We start from the raw sequence: 17,697 nt of genomic DNA, 5'->3' as shown, positions 1-17,697 counted from the left end.
GAAGGGGTTAATCAGTGAAGGTCTGACACGCTATGAAGTTACATGGAACTGTGGTCATGCATATGTGGCAATGCTCTATTACACACTGTTTGGGCTTATCCTTCAGGGGCATCTGATGTTATTTGCAGCTTATTCTGCTAGGGTAGAAAATATATAGGACTTTCCTCACTATAATAAAATTTTTCCTGGAAATTACTATCCATAGAAATATCTTAGACAGGAAAACTCGGTAGACTTTCAGTGAAAAATGAAGGGAAAAAAATGGAAAACATTTCTAACGTGGTCTTTTCTGCATTGTTTTTCAGTTGCGGCTCAGGGACTTCAGCCTAAATTTTTTGCTGTATAAAATAGAAAAACAAAATGTCTTGTGGAGCATCCTCTAAGGGTTCATTCACATGGAGGAAAATGGCACGTTATTTAGTGTTGAATTTTCAGCTCTGAAAAAAAATGCCTTCCATTGATTTCAATGGGTGAAACTAGCTTTTTTTTCCACTAGCGGAAAAAAAAGCTAGCGACACCTATTGAAGTCAATGAGAGGCTTTTTTTCAGCGCTGAAAGTTCAGCGCCAAATAAGGCACCATTTTCCTCCGTGTGAATCTTTAGTATAGGCCATCAGTATCAAAGATGCCTGGGGACCTGGAAAACCCCCTGAAATCCTTACTGACATGTATCCACCTTTAGCAATTATAAACTTCTTCAGTAATGTATATCAGAAAGTGACACTTCCCCTATCTTCACCCTTTCTATCATTTCAAGTACTTCAACTAAATTGGATTTCAAGAAACTAAAATCTAGATCTGCTACAAAAATTTAAAAAAAAAACTGTATTTAAAGGGGTTAGCCACTTTCCCAACAATATTGAGAGACAAATGTTATTGTTTGTATAATATAAAGTACTATTTCCCAATATACTTTCTGTATCAAATCCTCACAGTTTTCTATTTCTCTGTTTGCTGTCATTCATTCAGCTTACTTCCAATGTATAAACATCAGTCCATGGTCATGTGATATACAGTCCATGGTCATGTGATGACCACACAGGTGCACAGCTCATTATCTCTATGTGTTTATCACATTACAGCAGAGATAAATTTTGGTCTTCTTTGGTCCTCACGAGAGCTAGTTTGATCATGGTGTTCATGAATTCACTTGATACTGTAACTTCAAAGTATGTAACTGTATCAATCCAACCCCTGGACAACAACTGATGGACTAAAATTATAGAGGAAAAAATTATTTTGAAAATTGAATCTTGACCTGTTAATTAAAAACAATCAGCCTCAATCAGCTTCTTGACTACCTCAAGAAGCTGATTGAGGGAATGCCAAAAGCATGCAAAACTATCAAAGCAAAAAGGGGAATGTTGAATAATCTAAAATAAAAAACATATTTGAGTGTACAACTCATTTCTGTTTTCTCCTTACTTCTATTTGAATTCCTTCAGTTTTCATGTTTTCGATATGAATTTCAAATGTAGAAAATAAAAACCAAACACATTAAAAAGTTATATCCACATTTGATTGATACATTACAGATATTAAAGAACTACACATATATTTAATAGTAAATTTCTGTAACAAATAGACCAGTGGTTCTTAACCTTGTTTGAGGTACCGAACCCACCAGTTTCATATGCACATTCACCGAACCCTTCTTTAGTGATAAATCAAATATGATTTTTTTCCAAATTCAAGACATAGGTATATGTTTTTAATACTGGTACACAAAATGAACCGTGCATAGGGCCTAGGGTTCAATCGAACCCTGGTTAAGAACCACTGAAATAGACTAAAGGGGAAATATGAATTTTCCTGACATGTATATTTGAGTTAATATTTGAAAATTTCATAGCTCTGGGCCTGTCACCTGCTGTTCCACCTACAAATTTATGAATAGGCTGACAACTGGTTGTTATCATTGGCAAGATATATTAATAAAAAACCCACTAAATAATAATAATATCCTGTGGAGCCCACCGGGCTCTGCACTGCAGGGCACACTGGTGTGAACAAGGCTTGACAGTTAACTTCACTGCCGGGCTACACCACAAACTAGGTGCTCCCTCTTACCTCACATGATAGCTGCCACTGCAGTACAAAGCAGCCACTTAAATGAATTCCAAAGTCTTGCAGTTGCTGCACTGCAAGACTAACACAAACTAAACTATGAGCGTGTGCTCCCAGCAGCTTACTGGGCCGCACCCACGCCACAGCCACCTGCTGTGGAGTACCACAGGTAACAGCCTGCCTAAGGTAACTGACAGACTGTGTGATTTATGTCCTACACTCAGCTACAATTTCTGGAAGGGAGACCCACTTCCACAAAAACAATATAAGACTTAGCCAAACATAATAGTCCTGGGCCAAACACACAGTTGCATCACATGTAACAATAGAGATTTGAGGCTAGCTAGATGGGAATTCCCTGGGAAATTCTAGGGCAATAATACTGACTAACGCCCTACCTGGCTAAAGCTGTACACTGCCAAACTAAAGTACTGCACTGACATACACCATGCAGAATTTGAGGCTAGAGCACCCGATGGCCCAAATCAGCCTCCTTAAATGGAGAGAAGGCGGGACCATGAGGAAACTTTTTTTTTTTTGCACAAACACAAAGTCGGACATGCAAGACTTTGTGTCTATCCAAAAAAAAAAAAAACCTGTTTCCCTGCAGAGAGTCTGCATACGGACACTGGAGGTTTGCTTTAAAAACCCATTCAAATAAAAATTTAAATTGATCTCCGGGAAGCCATCTCCTACGCAGTTTCCCGGGAAATAGGACGGAGACCCGGTGGGTGAACATGGGCACAAGTGTAAACGACCCCTGAGCAGTATATTGCTTGATTTAGATAAATTAATCTTAGTCATTGAAAGTAGGTTAATGGCCAAAAAATACTAGTATTCAAAAATAACACGTCTAAAGAGTCCAATAAATATCTTTTAATGGCAGTCAGGTCTGTTTCGATTTATTAATCCCAAATAAAGTCTGCCAGCAGATTAGAGCAATTCTTTTCCAAAATGAATTTTGGGGGATTAGCTAATGGGTAGTGACAGCTCCTCTTAAATATAATAAAAAGCAAATAAATGAGTTGGAAATGTTATTTTCTAATTTAGTGAAAGTAGAAATGACTATTTACGCTAAAATTCCATATTATTATTCATGGGGAATCTAAGAATTTATTAAAGCAGATAAGTCAGGTGGTGACAGATCCTCTTAAAAAAAGTAAAATGCAAATAGATGAGCTCGAAATGTTATTTCCTAATTTAATAAAATCAGAAACGACTATTTTAGCTTCAATTCCGTATCATTAATGGTTGTGTAGAATTATAATGCCATATACCCACAAGTAGCAGATGAGTAATATTTCTTTACGTTAATGGTTAATTATGTTCCAAAAGCTGTAATATAATGATAATGAAACAGACACCAAAGGAAATAGCTTTTAAGAATTATTAGTGTAATCAATAGAAGCACATGAAAAATGTGACTGCTAAATTGCTTTGGGCCTGTCATTGGTTATATCATTCATTCAGCTGACATGTCTGTTCCAAATGCAGCAAAACCTACAAACACTGTCACATTAAATATTCAACAAGTTTCCATATATGTCTATTGTGCAGAGGGATCTGAATCACCAATAATAAAAGCGAAATACGGAATACAATCTCAAACACGTTTAGATAGAAAAACAGTGTGCTAGAATAAAGAATTTCTTTTAGTGTTGCACAATATAATGGTAAACCTGCATTATGTTTTTTTTTTTTTTTTTTTTTGAAAAACAAATAAAACATACTGACAGCCTTGACAGGGTTATGTGGGTTACAAAACCCAATTTCATATATATGATACAGGGAGCGTGACTTAAATATATCGGTCAGGTCTGTAATAATTTTAGGCAAAATACTCTAGGAGGACCCAAAATGTCAATGCATTACACAAATTGTTCACTAATTTAGTGAACCTTTCACCACATCCACCAAGTCCACCTTTTTAAGAAGTATCTCTTTACTGACTCTGACACAGTTGGATTTTTTTCTCTAGTTCCCACTATTCCTGAATCAGTGCAGTTTGTTTTGGTGCCTGATATACTAATTAGTGGAGAGACAATAATGTGGACTTGAATCCACAATGGAGAGTCCGTGCTCTATGGTAACCAAAGGACAAGTTGGGTCAATGGATCAAGGTGAACAACTTTTATTACATTAAGTAAATACAGTATAGCAAAACGCATTTTGGGCCAATTATAAGCATTTACTCAAGTGCTAAATTTACAGGTCACATCGGGCCAGATGGATTCAAGTCCACATTGCTGTCTCTCCATTGTTGCCTCCTTTATGGAGTAAACAGGATGAACCACTGCCGCCCCCCACCCAAATATCTACATGCAATATAGGGTGTTGTGACTTACACAACCCCATAAGGTGAGAGGCCATCTGGTACTTTGTCTATAATTTCTTTTAATTGTGATCCATTTCACTAAAATACTGCACTCAGAGCGCTCGGTGTCTCTCTTCTCTCTCTGCCTGATATACTAATTAGGCACTCTAATGTTAGATTGATGCTATTGGGCCAGATTCTGATTCTGAGATCTCTGACACCCCCCAGTCTCCTCTGACCAAAACCACCCACCTGACAGTACAGAGCTTAATTAGTATGTTGTGCACCAAAATTAACTGCACTGAGTGCTCAGGGACAGTAAGTATTACAGAAATTCCAACTGCCGCAAAATCGGTTTGTAAGATTGGTGACCTATCCTTAACATAAGCCATTAGTATTAAATCTGCAAGGTTTGACACTCGAGAACCCTATGGGAGATCCGCACTGCTCACCTAGATTTGCCACTACAGTTTGTATCGTAGTAAGCAGCACAGCTCTCCCTCGCTGCCTCGATACCAGTGATCTGTAGTAACACAGCAGAGATATTGGAAACTTTGTTGCTAGATTTCTCTATAAATTGTCCTGTCCTATTACGTTCATTTTTATGGACACTTTTTAACTCGAATGAGGGTGTCCATAACAAACAATGTCTTTAACCCCAAAGCACAATATCATGTAAATGTGCATCACTGGTTCAAAGGGAGTACATGGATCAGATCAGGAACTGACCCAATGGGTACCATCTGTGTAATATCTGTCAGCATCCTATGAATTTGGAGATAATACACATCATATTTCATGGTCATCAGTCGGATTGAAAAGAGTGAGGTGTTGCTGTCTGATCCCAGATCACCTTCTGGGTTGTAAACTAAGGATGCTAATCAGCTGCTATGGCAGATGGAGGCTTTGTGAAAGCTCCCAGGTCTGTCATTGTAGTAATCCTATTAGGCAATTTGAAAGTGAAAAAAAAAGTCTTGTTTGGTCCTTAAGAGGTTAAGTAACTCAAAAGTCAAATAAAAAAAAATTAGAAGGGTTTTTTTTTGGCCCAAAATGAATTTTTTCATATTGATGACCATATTGATACAGATGACCATATTGATGACCACAGGATATGTCATTAGTATGTGACCTGTGGGGATATGGCTCCCAGACCACATACAGATCAGCAATTGCAGCAGAGTCTGGGTGCTGGACAATGAATGAATGCTGGCTGCTCCTAAACAAATAATAGGAATGGCTCAGCAGCCCTGTCATATTTATACCGCATACCAGTGGTTCCAGGAAAAAACTGTGCCACTCCTATTACTTGAATAGGAGCATCCTGCATGTGCTGTCCATCCGCTGAAGCCGCTTCTGGGACCCCCTCAGATCACATTCTGGATCTACAGTATAGGTCCTCAGATCGACGGGATAAGTCACCTGTATGAAAAATAAATTTGGGGCTGGAATACCCCTTTAATTCTATCCGAGCTTTCAATTCCACAATTATACCATGGAGGAAAAAGCAACAGTAAGTGCAAAGTGGATGAGATTCTGACTAATCCCATATACACATTGCAGAAAAATATCTGCAGCAGAAATGCTATGATTGTAGAATCCATTGCATGTTTGTAAATCGCAGCATGTCCTTTATACTCATGGAAACGCTGGCATTTTCCCTATAGGTATAATTGTAGCAGAAAGTTCGCAAAGGAAAACTCTGCAGACTTTCTGTGAAAAGCGCTGTGGGAAAAGCTGTGTTATCGCCGCTGTTTTTCCAACGGCGCTTTTTGGCTGCGGCTCGCTATGTTGAGCCTTAGCCTAATGGTGTATAATGTCCACATATAAATGTATAAAAATAATTTATTTGCTGGTGAAATTAACTAAACTGTTTGGATAATAAATTAAATGTAAATCTAGATAACCTGTTTCCATATGTATTTATAGCTGATGTGGTGGGCATATTAGTTTTCAGTTTCTATAGGTAAGCAGTGGAGCCTGATAAAACATGAACCTTTTGCAGACTCCTCTCACTTCTATGGGGAAATCAATGCAGTTCTATTTTCACTAGAGGTTAGAAAGCTTGCAGGCCTGGTTTATTCATGAGGGTATGAGTCATTAAACAGCTTATTCACTTTCATTGAAATACAACCAGGAAAGAGGGGAAAAGTAAGCCTGGATAAGATGGAAGATCTCACAATGTCTTTGCCCACAGTTTTAATGATGGTTCAGTTATGTGCTATTGCAGGCTGGAGGTTATTTCTAATTTTCTGCACTGCAAATGGGCACAGCCTGCTGAATAAAATTGAACCTGGTGCCTTAGTTCATTTATTTCTAATGAAGGCCTATTGTTTCCAGTAAATATTATGGGATTAATTATAACCCCTAATTAAAGATGATTCAAGATAAGAACTTAATCTTAATGATCATATTCTTCAAAGAAAATACATATTATCAAATATTACTAAATATTACAGAATTAGTTTAAATTAGGTATACATGAAATTGCACCTCCAATTCTAAAACAACTTTACATAAATTTATATTAAATATAAAAAACTTATGTGTATAGATAGATAGATAGATAGATAGATAGATAGATAGATAGATAGATAAATCAGCTTCCTTCTCCATTTGTTTGGCTGCTCTCCTCTTTAATTCCTTACAAGTCTGTTTGTTTTCATACAATCTGCACACACACCTATTTAGAGAGGGGAGGAATCTGTTTTCATTGGTTTAGGGTCTCATTCTGTGCACTAGTTGACTTATGTTGAAGCACATAATACTGTGTGGAGGCCAATGCGGAGCATATTATACTGTCCCAGTATTGTTTACGTGCTGGGCGCTGTGCTGCTCACTCATCATCATATCTGCTGCAGTTGAGGGTACTAAAGCTGTATCCCTTTCAAGTATCTGAGATATCGCCATTATCAAGAATTTGCTCTGTGGAGGGGGTAGGGGGCCCTGAACAAATGTTTGCACCGGGGCCCAGAAGACTTTAGTTACGACAATGGCAAATAGATTTATGATTAAACATTTTTTATATTAATTTATAAAAAATTGTTTCGTTATTGGAGGTATTCTTTAAGTGATTTGGAATCTTTTATTATGCAAGAACAAAATTAGAAATTTTGGAATGGAAATGCAGTGATGTATGGAAGGCATTCTTCACCCTTATGAAACTAGTTGTTTTTTATTATTTGGCAAAAATATGGTCTACCTCCTGTTGTGTTTCTCCATCTTTTGCTACCCAAACTAAGTGGTATCCCTTACTAATAGAGTGGGACGTATCTCACATATTGGAATTAAGGAGAAGATTGATAGACATGTCAATGATATTCAAATAAAAAATGGAAACAAAATATTTGAAACATCTCAATTTATTGAGTATCGGGTATGAGAACCTGCTGGAAATACACCCACTTATACACATTGGCATGCTATAAATTAGTGGTTGTCTGAGAAATGTTATGCACACTGGATGCACTTGGGCATGGAATTCTACAATTGCTGACAAATATTGTCCCAGATGTGCTCAATGGGAGAAAGGACGGCTGCAGATCATGGCAGCACATATAGGCCTCACAGGATGCAGACAGTAGCAGGAGCAACATGTGGCCTGGTGGTGTCCTGTTGTAGCTTCTGGGACACTTTGGAGACCACTATATCCCAAATCCACACACAACTATATTTACTTTTCTCAGACTTGTGGGGATGTTTAGAGCCAAGGACAAGCTTATTAAACTTTTATTTAATATACACAAAACAGTGCAGTGCTTCACAAAAAAGTATGTAAAAAAAGAAAGACATATACAGACAAATAATGTAAAATTAAATGAGAACAACAAGGATCAGACTGTAATCCTTGCTGGGAGCAATTGGTCAGACTCTCCAGGTGAACTGTTTCTCCAAAATGTGATCCTGAATTCTTGTGCCTCGTTTTTTATGGACCTCCACTTACTTTCTGGAACCTCCTACCTGTGACTGGGATGTCATAATTTTATCTTTGTTCATAAAATAGAGCTTTGATCAACAATACTCTCATAAGACCCGGAGCTGAGACATCTGAATCACAAGTCACACACAAAGATTTCTAATTAGTGGCTGTCTGTACTCAATGCACTTCTACTTCCCTGGACTTATTGGAGGCCATCTGTCTCAATGATTGAAATTACCATACAAATTACACAGGAGCCACACTGACACATTGAAGCAAATTCACACTTCAATCATGAACACAAAATTTAAATTGTGACTATACACATTTACAAACATGATATAATATGTACATATTTCATCACCCCATCTGAGACAATTATGACTCTAGATAGGTGAAAGGCTATTTAGTTTATCTATTTTCTTTACTTCCCTTGCTGTCCATTAAACCTTATCTCTATTTATTGTCCATTGTTGACAAGCTGATTCAACATTTCTCATGCTTGCCTTCATCTTAGGCGTCATTCAAATCTGTGTCAGTAATCCATTCGGGGGAGTCCACATACGGACGGAGTACTGAATGCATTGGCAAGCGGTGTGCAGTGAAAGCACACAGACCCCATAGACTATAATGGGGTCTGTGTGCTTTTCATACGGTCTCCACATGAGTCATGCGTACATGAAAGTAGATCATGAACTACTTTTCTGTCCCTATGTTCCATGTGGAGACTCTGCGGAAAATACACAGACCCCAGTATAGTCTATGGCGTCCGTGTGCTTTAACTGCACACCGCTTGTCAATGCATTTGGTAGTCCGATGGGGGAGGGGGGGTACCTATGCAGATTTCCCCTAACGGATTTCTGACGCAGATGTGAACGAGGCCTTACCTGCATGTGACTAAACCTGAGCATAAAGTGTGTACTTATAGCATGCACTTGATAAATCCCAGGCAAGATGGTACCTGACATTGCAAGTTTAACCAATAATTTCCCAGAATTTTCCTTTTGCTGTACTTTAATTTTGCATTTGCTCAAAATAAATATAAGCGTCCTTTGCCTATACCTAAGTAAGAACTACTTCTGACAGCAACAATACCCATATCTCAACAATGACATATCCACAGGATATTCCATAAACATCTAATAAATGCAGGTCCCACCTTTACAGGTCCCCAAACCTCTGTCTCAGTCTTATTCACTGTTCTCTCTATTCAGTTCTATGAGAGCTCAGCCAATCCAATAGGATTTAACTATATCCCTTTAACTATTACTGTGAGTAATGTCACAATACAGAGAACCATTCTCCTACAGTATACCTGGGGCTGTTATAGTATTATATACTTAAATGAAGATAAATATATTTCAGTACATTTCTTCATGTCCTTAAGGACATAGTGATTTTCTTTTTTCTTTTCTTTTTTTTTCTTCTGCAACTTCCAAGAGCCATAATTATTTTTCGATCAACATAGCTGTGTAAGGGGCTGTTTTTAGAAGGAGAAATTTTGTATTACCTAATGACACCATTTAATTTTCCATATAATGTATTGTGAACAATAAATATTTTATTTGCAAGGATGAAATGGGGGAAAAATTATGTTGTAGTTTTTGGGGTTTTATTTTATTGGAGTCACCGTATAGTAAACAGTACACGTCATTAGATTATTACTAGATTATGCAGACGATCTTCTATTGTGTATAGTTGACCCTAAAACTGCATTGCCTGATATTAGGATTATATTAACAGATTTTGTGGAAGTGTCAAGCTTCATAATAAACTATGATACATCAGAGGCCGTGCCATTCTTCAAAGCAGCATCGAGAGGATGGAAAGATGACTTCACATTCAAATGGGAAATGGACCTTATGAAGTAGTCTGGAGTGAATCTGCCATTTAAAGTAGATGGGCTTTATAAGATAAATGTTAATGCAATTTCCTTGCTGTTGGAAGCATTTTAAATGTTCATGTGTATAATAGTGAAAGGTTAAACTCGAAGTTATATTATAAAGCAGCACATTTACATTATACTATCATATCACATTTTACTAATGTCCCTTAGGGCTCATCCAAACGGGGCAAGAACGGGCGGATTTTGACGTGGAATCCGCCTCAAAATAAGCCCGCTCGCAATAGAGGTCTATGTAGACCGCTAGCGTTCTTTTTTCCGCGAGCGGTTTGTTCCCGCTCATGGAAAAAAGAAGTGAGCTGCCCTTTTTTCAGGCGGATTCCACAGATGATTCAGCTGCGGCGTCCACTTTGCGACAGTACCCTCTAGACTAGGCCCATTCATTTGGGCCTAATCCGGAGCAGAAACCTGTGACAGAATGTGTTCTCGCGTAACCCCGTATGAACTAGCCCTTAGGGTCATTACCCACTGTTGACTAGAATCTCTATTACAGAATACAGATTATACCCTCTTAGACGTGAAGGACAATCCCAGAACCGTTCCTTTTTTCTTTAGTGACTGTAAGAATAGAATATTTCTTTTGGACTGACTCAATGTGAGGTTACAAAAACAGAAGCTGATGAAAGACTTTTTTTAACTTGGCAATCCTTTATTCATACACAGTCATTGACTATTTGCCAATCCATGTATAACAGCTTGAAATATACTGCTTGGTACTCCTTAGAATTCTTGCATGGTCAGACGCCCATTCAGCTTACATAATCAACTTTGGTATGGCAGACAGCAGAAAGGGTTGGGGTGGAGGGAGGGCAAGGTTTTGTTCTGTTTTTCTAAGGTTTACTATACTGCTGTTATTGAAAGATTGCTCTATTCTCTTGTGACATACGCCTACAACTTGAAAACCAACATGAGGGTTTTTTTTATTTAAAAAAATGCTTTTTATAGTCATATTCTGACACTCATAACCTTTTAATATTTCTGGATATGAAAATGGTCGAAGGCTCTATGTTTGTCTGGCAATATTTAGTTTATATTTGCACTGTTTTTGTAAAACTACATATCATAAAGCTCAGCATCTCGAGCCTTTGTCCTTGTATTTTGCTTTCAGAACAGTAGAAATCACCGGAAAGGTTTAAGGACAATATGTAAAAAATATATGAGGTTTCAATGAAAACAAATTTGGTTTCATTACTCCAGTTGTCCTCTATACGGTACTGTAGCTCCTATAATTCTGTAAAAATTCTGTAGCTCCTATAATTCAGTAAAATTTGTAAATAGACAGACCCCATCTATTATTAACCCCTTTCCGCTCTGTGCCTTACTATTGTGTCGTATAGTTAATGCTCATTTCTGTAACAATAAGGCACTGTAATGCCATATACACAGGAGCTACTGTATGCCTGTGGCATTACTTTTGGCTCTCGGCTGTGTTACATAGCCGAGATTTGGGACCAGCCACCGGTGTCAGAAGATGTTCTGACTCTGGCAGTTTAACCTCCTGGGCGCCATGATCAATAGCAATCATGTTATCTAGAGGGTCTGGGGGCAAGATCGTCCCCCACTACCCCTCAGTTCCCCCATGATAAGATTGTGAGGTCCAAAGCAGGCTGAGCAATGGCCTCCTGACTGCCTATGCACAATTCCCATAGGGAACTTATGTGCAATTATCTCCAATACTTTGTATTTCAATACATTGCACTGGAGATCTGAGAATCCAGATTCAAGTCCCTTGGTTGGACAGGTAAAAAAATTAAAGTTCAAAAAGTATAAAATAAAAAATATACAAATAAATAGTTTAAAAAAACCTAATTGTTACATTTAAAAACGTAATAATGTAAACAAAAATAAACAAATATTTTAGGTATTCCCTTGTGCATCTGAGCCCGCACTATTCAAAAATAACCTTATTTATGCATTAGGATGAATGGCACAATGCTTACATTAAGGTTTTTTGGTCATGTCACTTTTTCAAAAGAAATAGCAATAAAAAGTGATCAAAAGTCATGCAAAGCCAGCTTTCATACCAATAGAAAATACAACTTGTCCTGCAAATACAGAGCCCATAAGGATTATGTTATCTTATCTTATATATCTCCATCAACAAGACAATAAAAAAGTTATTAAAGAGAAGAAGACAAAAAAACACAGAGCAGCTGAAATAGTGTAAATCCATTAAAAATCACCAAGGTAATGGTATACAAGAAAGTAAAGACCAGTTGGCCTCTCACCTGAGGTGGTTGTGACTAATTAACAACCACATATAATAGTGTATATAAACCCAGGTGGTGCAGGCAGCCAAACCCACTGATAATACCGGACACTGGACCGTGGACGGGAACAATTCAAGCAGAAAGGGACAAAGGAAATGGGGTAGCGCCCTATGGTCAAGGAAAGAGAGTAGTGTAGATAGAACGGTATGCTTTATTATGAAAAGCACCTTATAATGTTCTATCTACACTACTTGCCTTCCTCGACCAGAGTGCACTGCCCCATTTTCTTTGTCCATGTTCTGCTTGAGTAAAAAAGTTATAGGAATTAGAATACGATGAGCCCAGGAAAATAGATCATTTTCAAAAAGTAACATTTTATTTCTAAAAGCTTTCAAACATAACAACACCAATATAAATATGATATCACTGTAATCATAATGACCTTTCTGACCAAGCTGCCATGTCATTTTTAATGCAGTGAACGATGTATAAGCAAAATGCAAAAAACCATGTTCAAGTTATGCGTTTTTTAACATGAACTCCAAAAAACATTAATGAAAGCTAATCTAAACATTATATGTACCCCAATATTGTGCCAAATGAAAGTGCAACTCATCACACAAAAAATAAACGATGACATAGCTATGGTGACAGAAAACTAAAAAGTTATGAATTTTGGAAGGCGAAGAAGGAAAATATGAAAAAAGGCGCTGATCATTAGCGTAAAAACTACCCTGTGTCCTTAAAGGGTTAAAAACCCTTGAAAGCTTTATAATAATTAAACTGGTACAAAGAAATAATGTCTCAAGCCTAAAATACCCTTAGAATGCAATTCGATAAGATACTTTTATAAAATATATATTTTTCGGGCAATTTAAATGTAACTGTAACCATTTGCCTGGTTGTAACTTGTAGGATATTTATATTATAAATCGTTTGCGGTAGACAAAGCAATAATTCCTCTTATATCTGCACAACCAAGGCTCTACATGGCCATATTGGAGAGATTAATTGCTCTGACACTAGAAGGTAAAACAAAAGTACATGGCCTGTATTTTATAATCTAAGATGATTTATTGCTTAGGGTCATAGAAGTACAAGTGAAAATTATTGAACTACTTTTAGTTCCCAAAAGTCATTGTACGGCAATGATAGATTTAGCCCATGATCATTTATTCAATGGGCACCTTGAGTTCACACATGTCTAAAAGTAGAATCTAGAGACGCATTCCTTGCGATCCGTCATAAGAAATTAAATATCGTTCTGGTGCGTTGTAACATATCTTGTAACATAACTACAATTTGTACGGAATGAAAAAGCTCTTAGAAACCAATGATGGTTAGATAGTCGAGAATGAATTACAACTATCTTATGTTGAGAATGAATTACTACTATCCACTGATATGTTTGTTCACAGGATCCAAATCTTCACTCACACTTCCTGCTATAATCGAACTACTACAAGGTAAGTGCTTGGATAATAAAATTCCTGATGATGATAACACTTGATAGCACCATATTGGACAATCTCATAGAAATATATATGGGGCAGACATGTCATATGGGAAAACTGTGCCGATGTATAGAAACTTAGTATATATGGGGGTCACCTTAAATACAGCCAGCAGGTTCCTGTTATCTATTAGCTAGTATGTAAGGGACTATGCTTATACAGTTTTTAGCTTTCAAATACTGGTGGATTGCTAACCATGCATAGACTTTATATGTCCGGGGAAGGGGGGGGGGGTAGCCATTAAACACAATGGAAATGTGCAGCAAGCCAGCTTTCAGTGAGTAGGTTGGAGGCAATCTGGGACCCTGCAAGCATTACAATGGGACTGGCAAGGGAACTGTGAGTTATTTCTACTATTTTAATTTTTACCCCATTCTAAGCCTGTATAAATTTAGGTTAATGGAACTGAGCTGCAGACAGGCTCCCTGTTTTATTTTTTAATATATCATTATTTTCTGCATTACTCTAGTAGGTAACAGCTGATTTTCACTTACATCTCCCTACTGCTGTCCACTGCCACCTCTGCTTACGCCTCAAGGGGGTGCTGCATGTTACATCTCCGACAATGTGCCCTGATGCAGAACTTTCTGGAAGCCTAAGCAGAGGCTGCCATGGACAGGAGTGGGGATAGTTAAGTGAAAATTGTCGGTTACCTGTTGGATCAGTAATTATACCACATAGGGGACACAGGATTCAGTCACAACCTTGCTTTAGGTCCTATATTTTCTAGTTATGGCTCTTAACATATTCATATGCCCCTGAATGTATCCATTACATTTTGTTGATATAAACTGTAAGAAGATATATTGGCAACGTCTTATCTATGGTTTTACAGTGTTCCAGAAATGGAACATGGATATGTTGTATTATGGTAAAATAACCAGTTACTCACCATTCTGTTCCCTTTGTACTCCAGCAGCTAGTAGGTCTGGTTCTCCAAGGCTTATATCATTAAGTCTTGTTCCTAGACACTCCATACATAGAGACTTGCACCATTCCTCTGCTTCCAGCTCTGAAAAGTATGATATATCAAAATGTGGAGGGAAATACTGTTTAATGTATAAAACTGTATACAAAGTGCATGGTTTACCAAGTTCACTGCCCCACTAGTGCATGGCTTAATACAGATTTGGCAGAATCCATATACATTTCTATTATTTGTAACACCAGGGACTGTAGGTTACATGGATTCCTGGGATGGATGCCTAACAGTAGCATTCATCATTTATAAGGATTTGGGTTGCTGGATGTGCTTGTATATAGTAGCACAATCTGCTGGGCTATTCTATACAGTTAACATAATATGAAGCCTGGCGGATATTTCTGATTGAAGGCCAAAAGAAAATATTTTTGGCCCATTCGTATGATGGCACCTATTGGTCATTTGCCAGTAGCTTTCCTAATGCATACATTAAACATGTGGTAGGGATGCAATAAAAAAGAGCCTAAGGATAAGAAAAGATACAGCAACCCACTGAAAAGTGATTAGAACATTTTATACCATAACCATAATAAACTTTCCCGGGTCCAAAATTTCACGTTATTCACGTTTCTGAGATTTTTCTGCATATTTCAATTCTTATTAGATTGGTGCCAAATCTGCCTTCCTCTAAAAGTTTTAAGAAAAAGTTCTAATATTATAAATTCCTTTTTTAAACATTTTCAGATTGTGTTATTATGAACTTGTCCAAAATGCCGTTTTAATATACATAGTATAAAAAAAACAAATACGAATTTTGTGAATGTCAAGTGACAAACCCAATGCCATTTACAAAGAAGGACACAGTTTGCATAAAAGAGTACAAATAATTCCAGAGTTATGATTGTTGAAAGGGCATGGAAGGAACTTAGTATGTTCAAAGCAATTCTTGGTACCTCTCAGCATTACAAGTGCTTTGTTTGCTTTGGTATCATTTAAAGTTCAAGCAATAAATGAGACAATTGCTTTTTTGTAGATTTTTTATTTTAAATTTACTAGAATTACTAAAAAAAAAAATATTTCAAAATATTTATTCCATATGTAAATATAGAATATTATACAATATTATATAGAAATGAGAGGAAATTTCGAAATGTACTTTCCTAAAGTGTTAGCTTTATTTATTACCTCTATGATGCAAGCATTGTTATTCAGTATAGACTGCACTATTAGGGTGAGTTCACACACAGTTTTTCGCAGGAGGGTTTTGAGGTAGAATCCACCTCAAAATCTGTCTTCCTTTCATTTCGATCGGAGTCAATAGCAGATTTTTTCCCTCTGATTTTTTTAAGATAGAGGAAAAATAGACATATCCTATCTTCAGGCGGATTCTGCCTGGAAAGACCCATTGAAATCAATGGAAATAGGAAAAAAAAGCATTTTTTGACACAGTTTTTGATGCATTGTTTGCAAACACCACATCAAAAACCATTAGCACTTTTTTTAAAATTGAAGTTTCCAGTTCTGTGCAGTGTGCTGAAGTAAAAAAAAATGTGTCACAACAGCCATAACAAAAATGTATCAAAAAATGTTTTCTAATTCCTAAATTAGATTTTTTCAGCCTGCAAAAAACTCCTTATGAACATAACCTTAGATAGTCTTTACTTATAAAGAGATATTTAATGCCTTAAATCTGTCATGCATGGTAACACTGAATGACAGATAGCATGACATATAGTCGGACTGGCCCACCATGGCAGCTGCTCATACAGTGGAGACCCAGTGGCTATGATGGCCACTCAGCTTCAAATATACTGGTGGCAATGCCCATGGCAACCATTGCTGACAGTAATCGAGGGCATTAACCCCCAGTTTGCTTTGGTTGAGGAGTCATTTTCCTGGAGGCACCCATGGGTGTCACCATTTTGGGGTGGATCCATTGACATAACAGTCAGGAGCTCATTGAGCCTATTACTCTTCACTGATACACAAAGATAAAAGTACCATTCACTATATTTTATAACATTGCTAAAATATAAAGCCCATACTTTTATTACAATATTACAAAGGCTCAGTACTACCTTTAGTAACTTATTTTAGTTATGACATTTGCTACAGTAAACAGTAATTTAATTGTTTTTAGACTATATATAGGATCTCTGACTCTGAATTTAATGTAAAAGTAATCAAATGATTGAAACAGTAGTCAGATGATATCAATGTGTGGCAGATAAATAGATTGCAATTACATTATATTGAGTAGCACTAATTCTGCTATACACATTTGCTAATGAAACTGCCAGATAAACACTTAGTAGGCCAAGGGCTATTCCTTCCATGTCCCCATACACATTTATACTTGGCTCAGTGATTAAAGGGTATATTCCCATTTTAAGGATCCTATCTATACTGATAGCTTATGTAAATTAAAGACTTTTCTTAAATTATATTGTTTTACAAATGCTGCTTTGTTTGCCTGCTATGTGAACTCATTCCTCCCATTGCTTACACAGCCTTGCTATAACCACAGACCTGTGAGATAAGAAAAGTGATGTCATTTACTCAGTATTCAGCAAACAATCCGTTCAGCTAATTGCAGTTTGCTGATGAAGGCGAGTCTGCTATCTCTCTATGTAAACACACAGATAACATTGAGTCCATTCTCTACAAGCATCTGCATAAGTATTGTGATACCTCAGTGTCCCGTTCAGCAAGGGGGGGAGGGGGAGGAGAAATACAGGAAGTGAGAAGAAGAGACTGAAAACAGTGAGATGGGAAAAACCCTTTAAGTAACTCTAGTGTTTTAGAAGATGCATATTAAAAAGGTAAAAAATGTGTAGAAAGTAGATCTGTAA

At 37.1% G+C, this 17,697-nt stretch overlaps 1 protein-coding gene across 2 annotated transcripts in view; it reads right to left on the bottom strand.

Moving 5' to 3' along the window:
- Window positions 1–17,697, bottom strand: part of DOK6 (docking protein 6) — a 366,775-nt gene that overhangs the window by 162,735 nt on the left and 186,343 nt on the right. For both annotated transcript variants that reach the window (XM_075270784.1, XM_075270785.1), the window contains exon 4: window positions 14,816–14,935. In XM_075270784.1, coding sequence (XP_075126885.1) covers window positions 14,816–14,935 — 120 coding nt within the window. The remainder of the gene's footprint in view (window positions 1–14,815; window positions 14,936–17,697) is intronic.

The sequence above is a fragment of the Leptodactylus fuscus genome, chromosome 4, assembly GCF_031893055.1.
Source record: "Leptodactylus fuscus isolate aLepFus1 chromosome 4, aLepFus1.hap2, whole genome shotgun sequence".
Classification (NCBI taxonomy): Eukaryota; Metazoa; Chordata; class Amphibia; order Anura; family Leptodactylidae; genus Leptodactylus; species Leptodactylus fuscus.
Note: the sequence above shows the minus strand (reverse complement) of the source record. Positions and strands in the feature narration are given on the sequence as shown.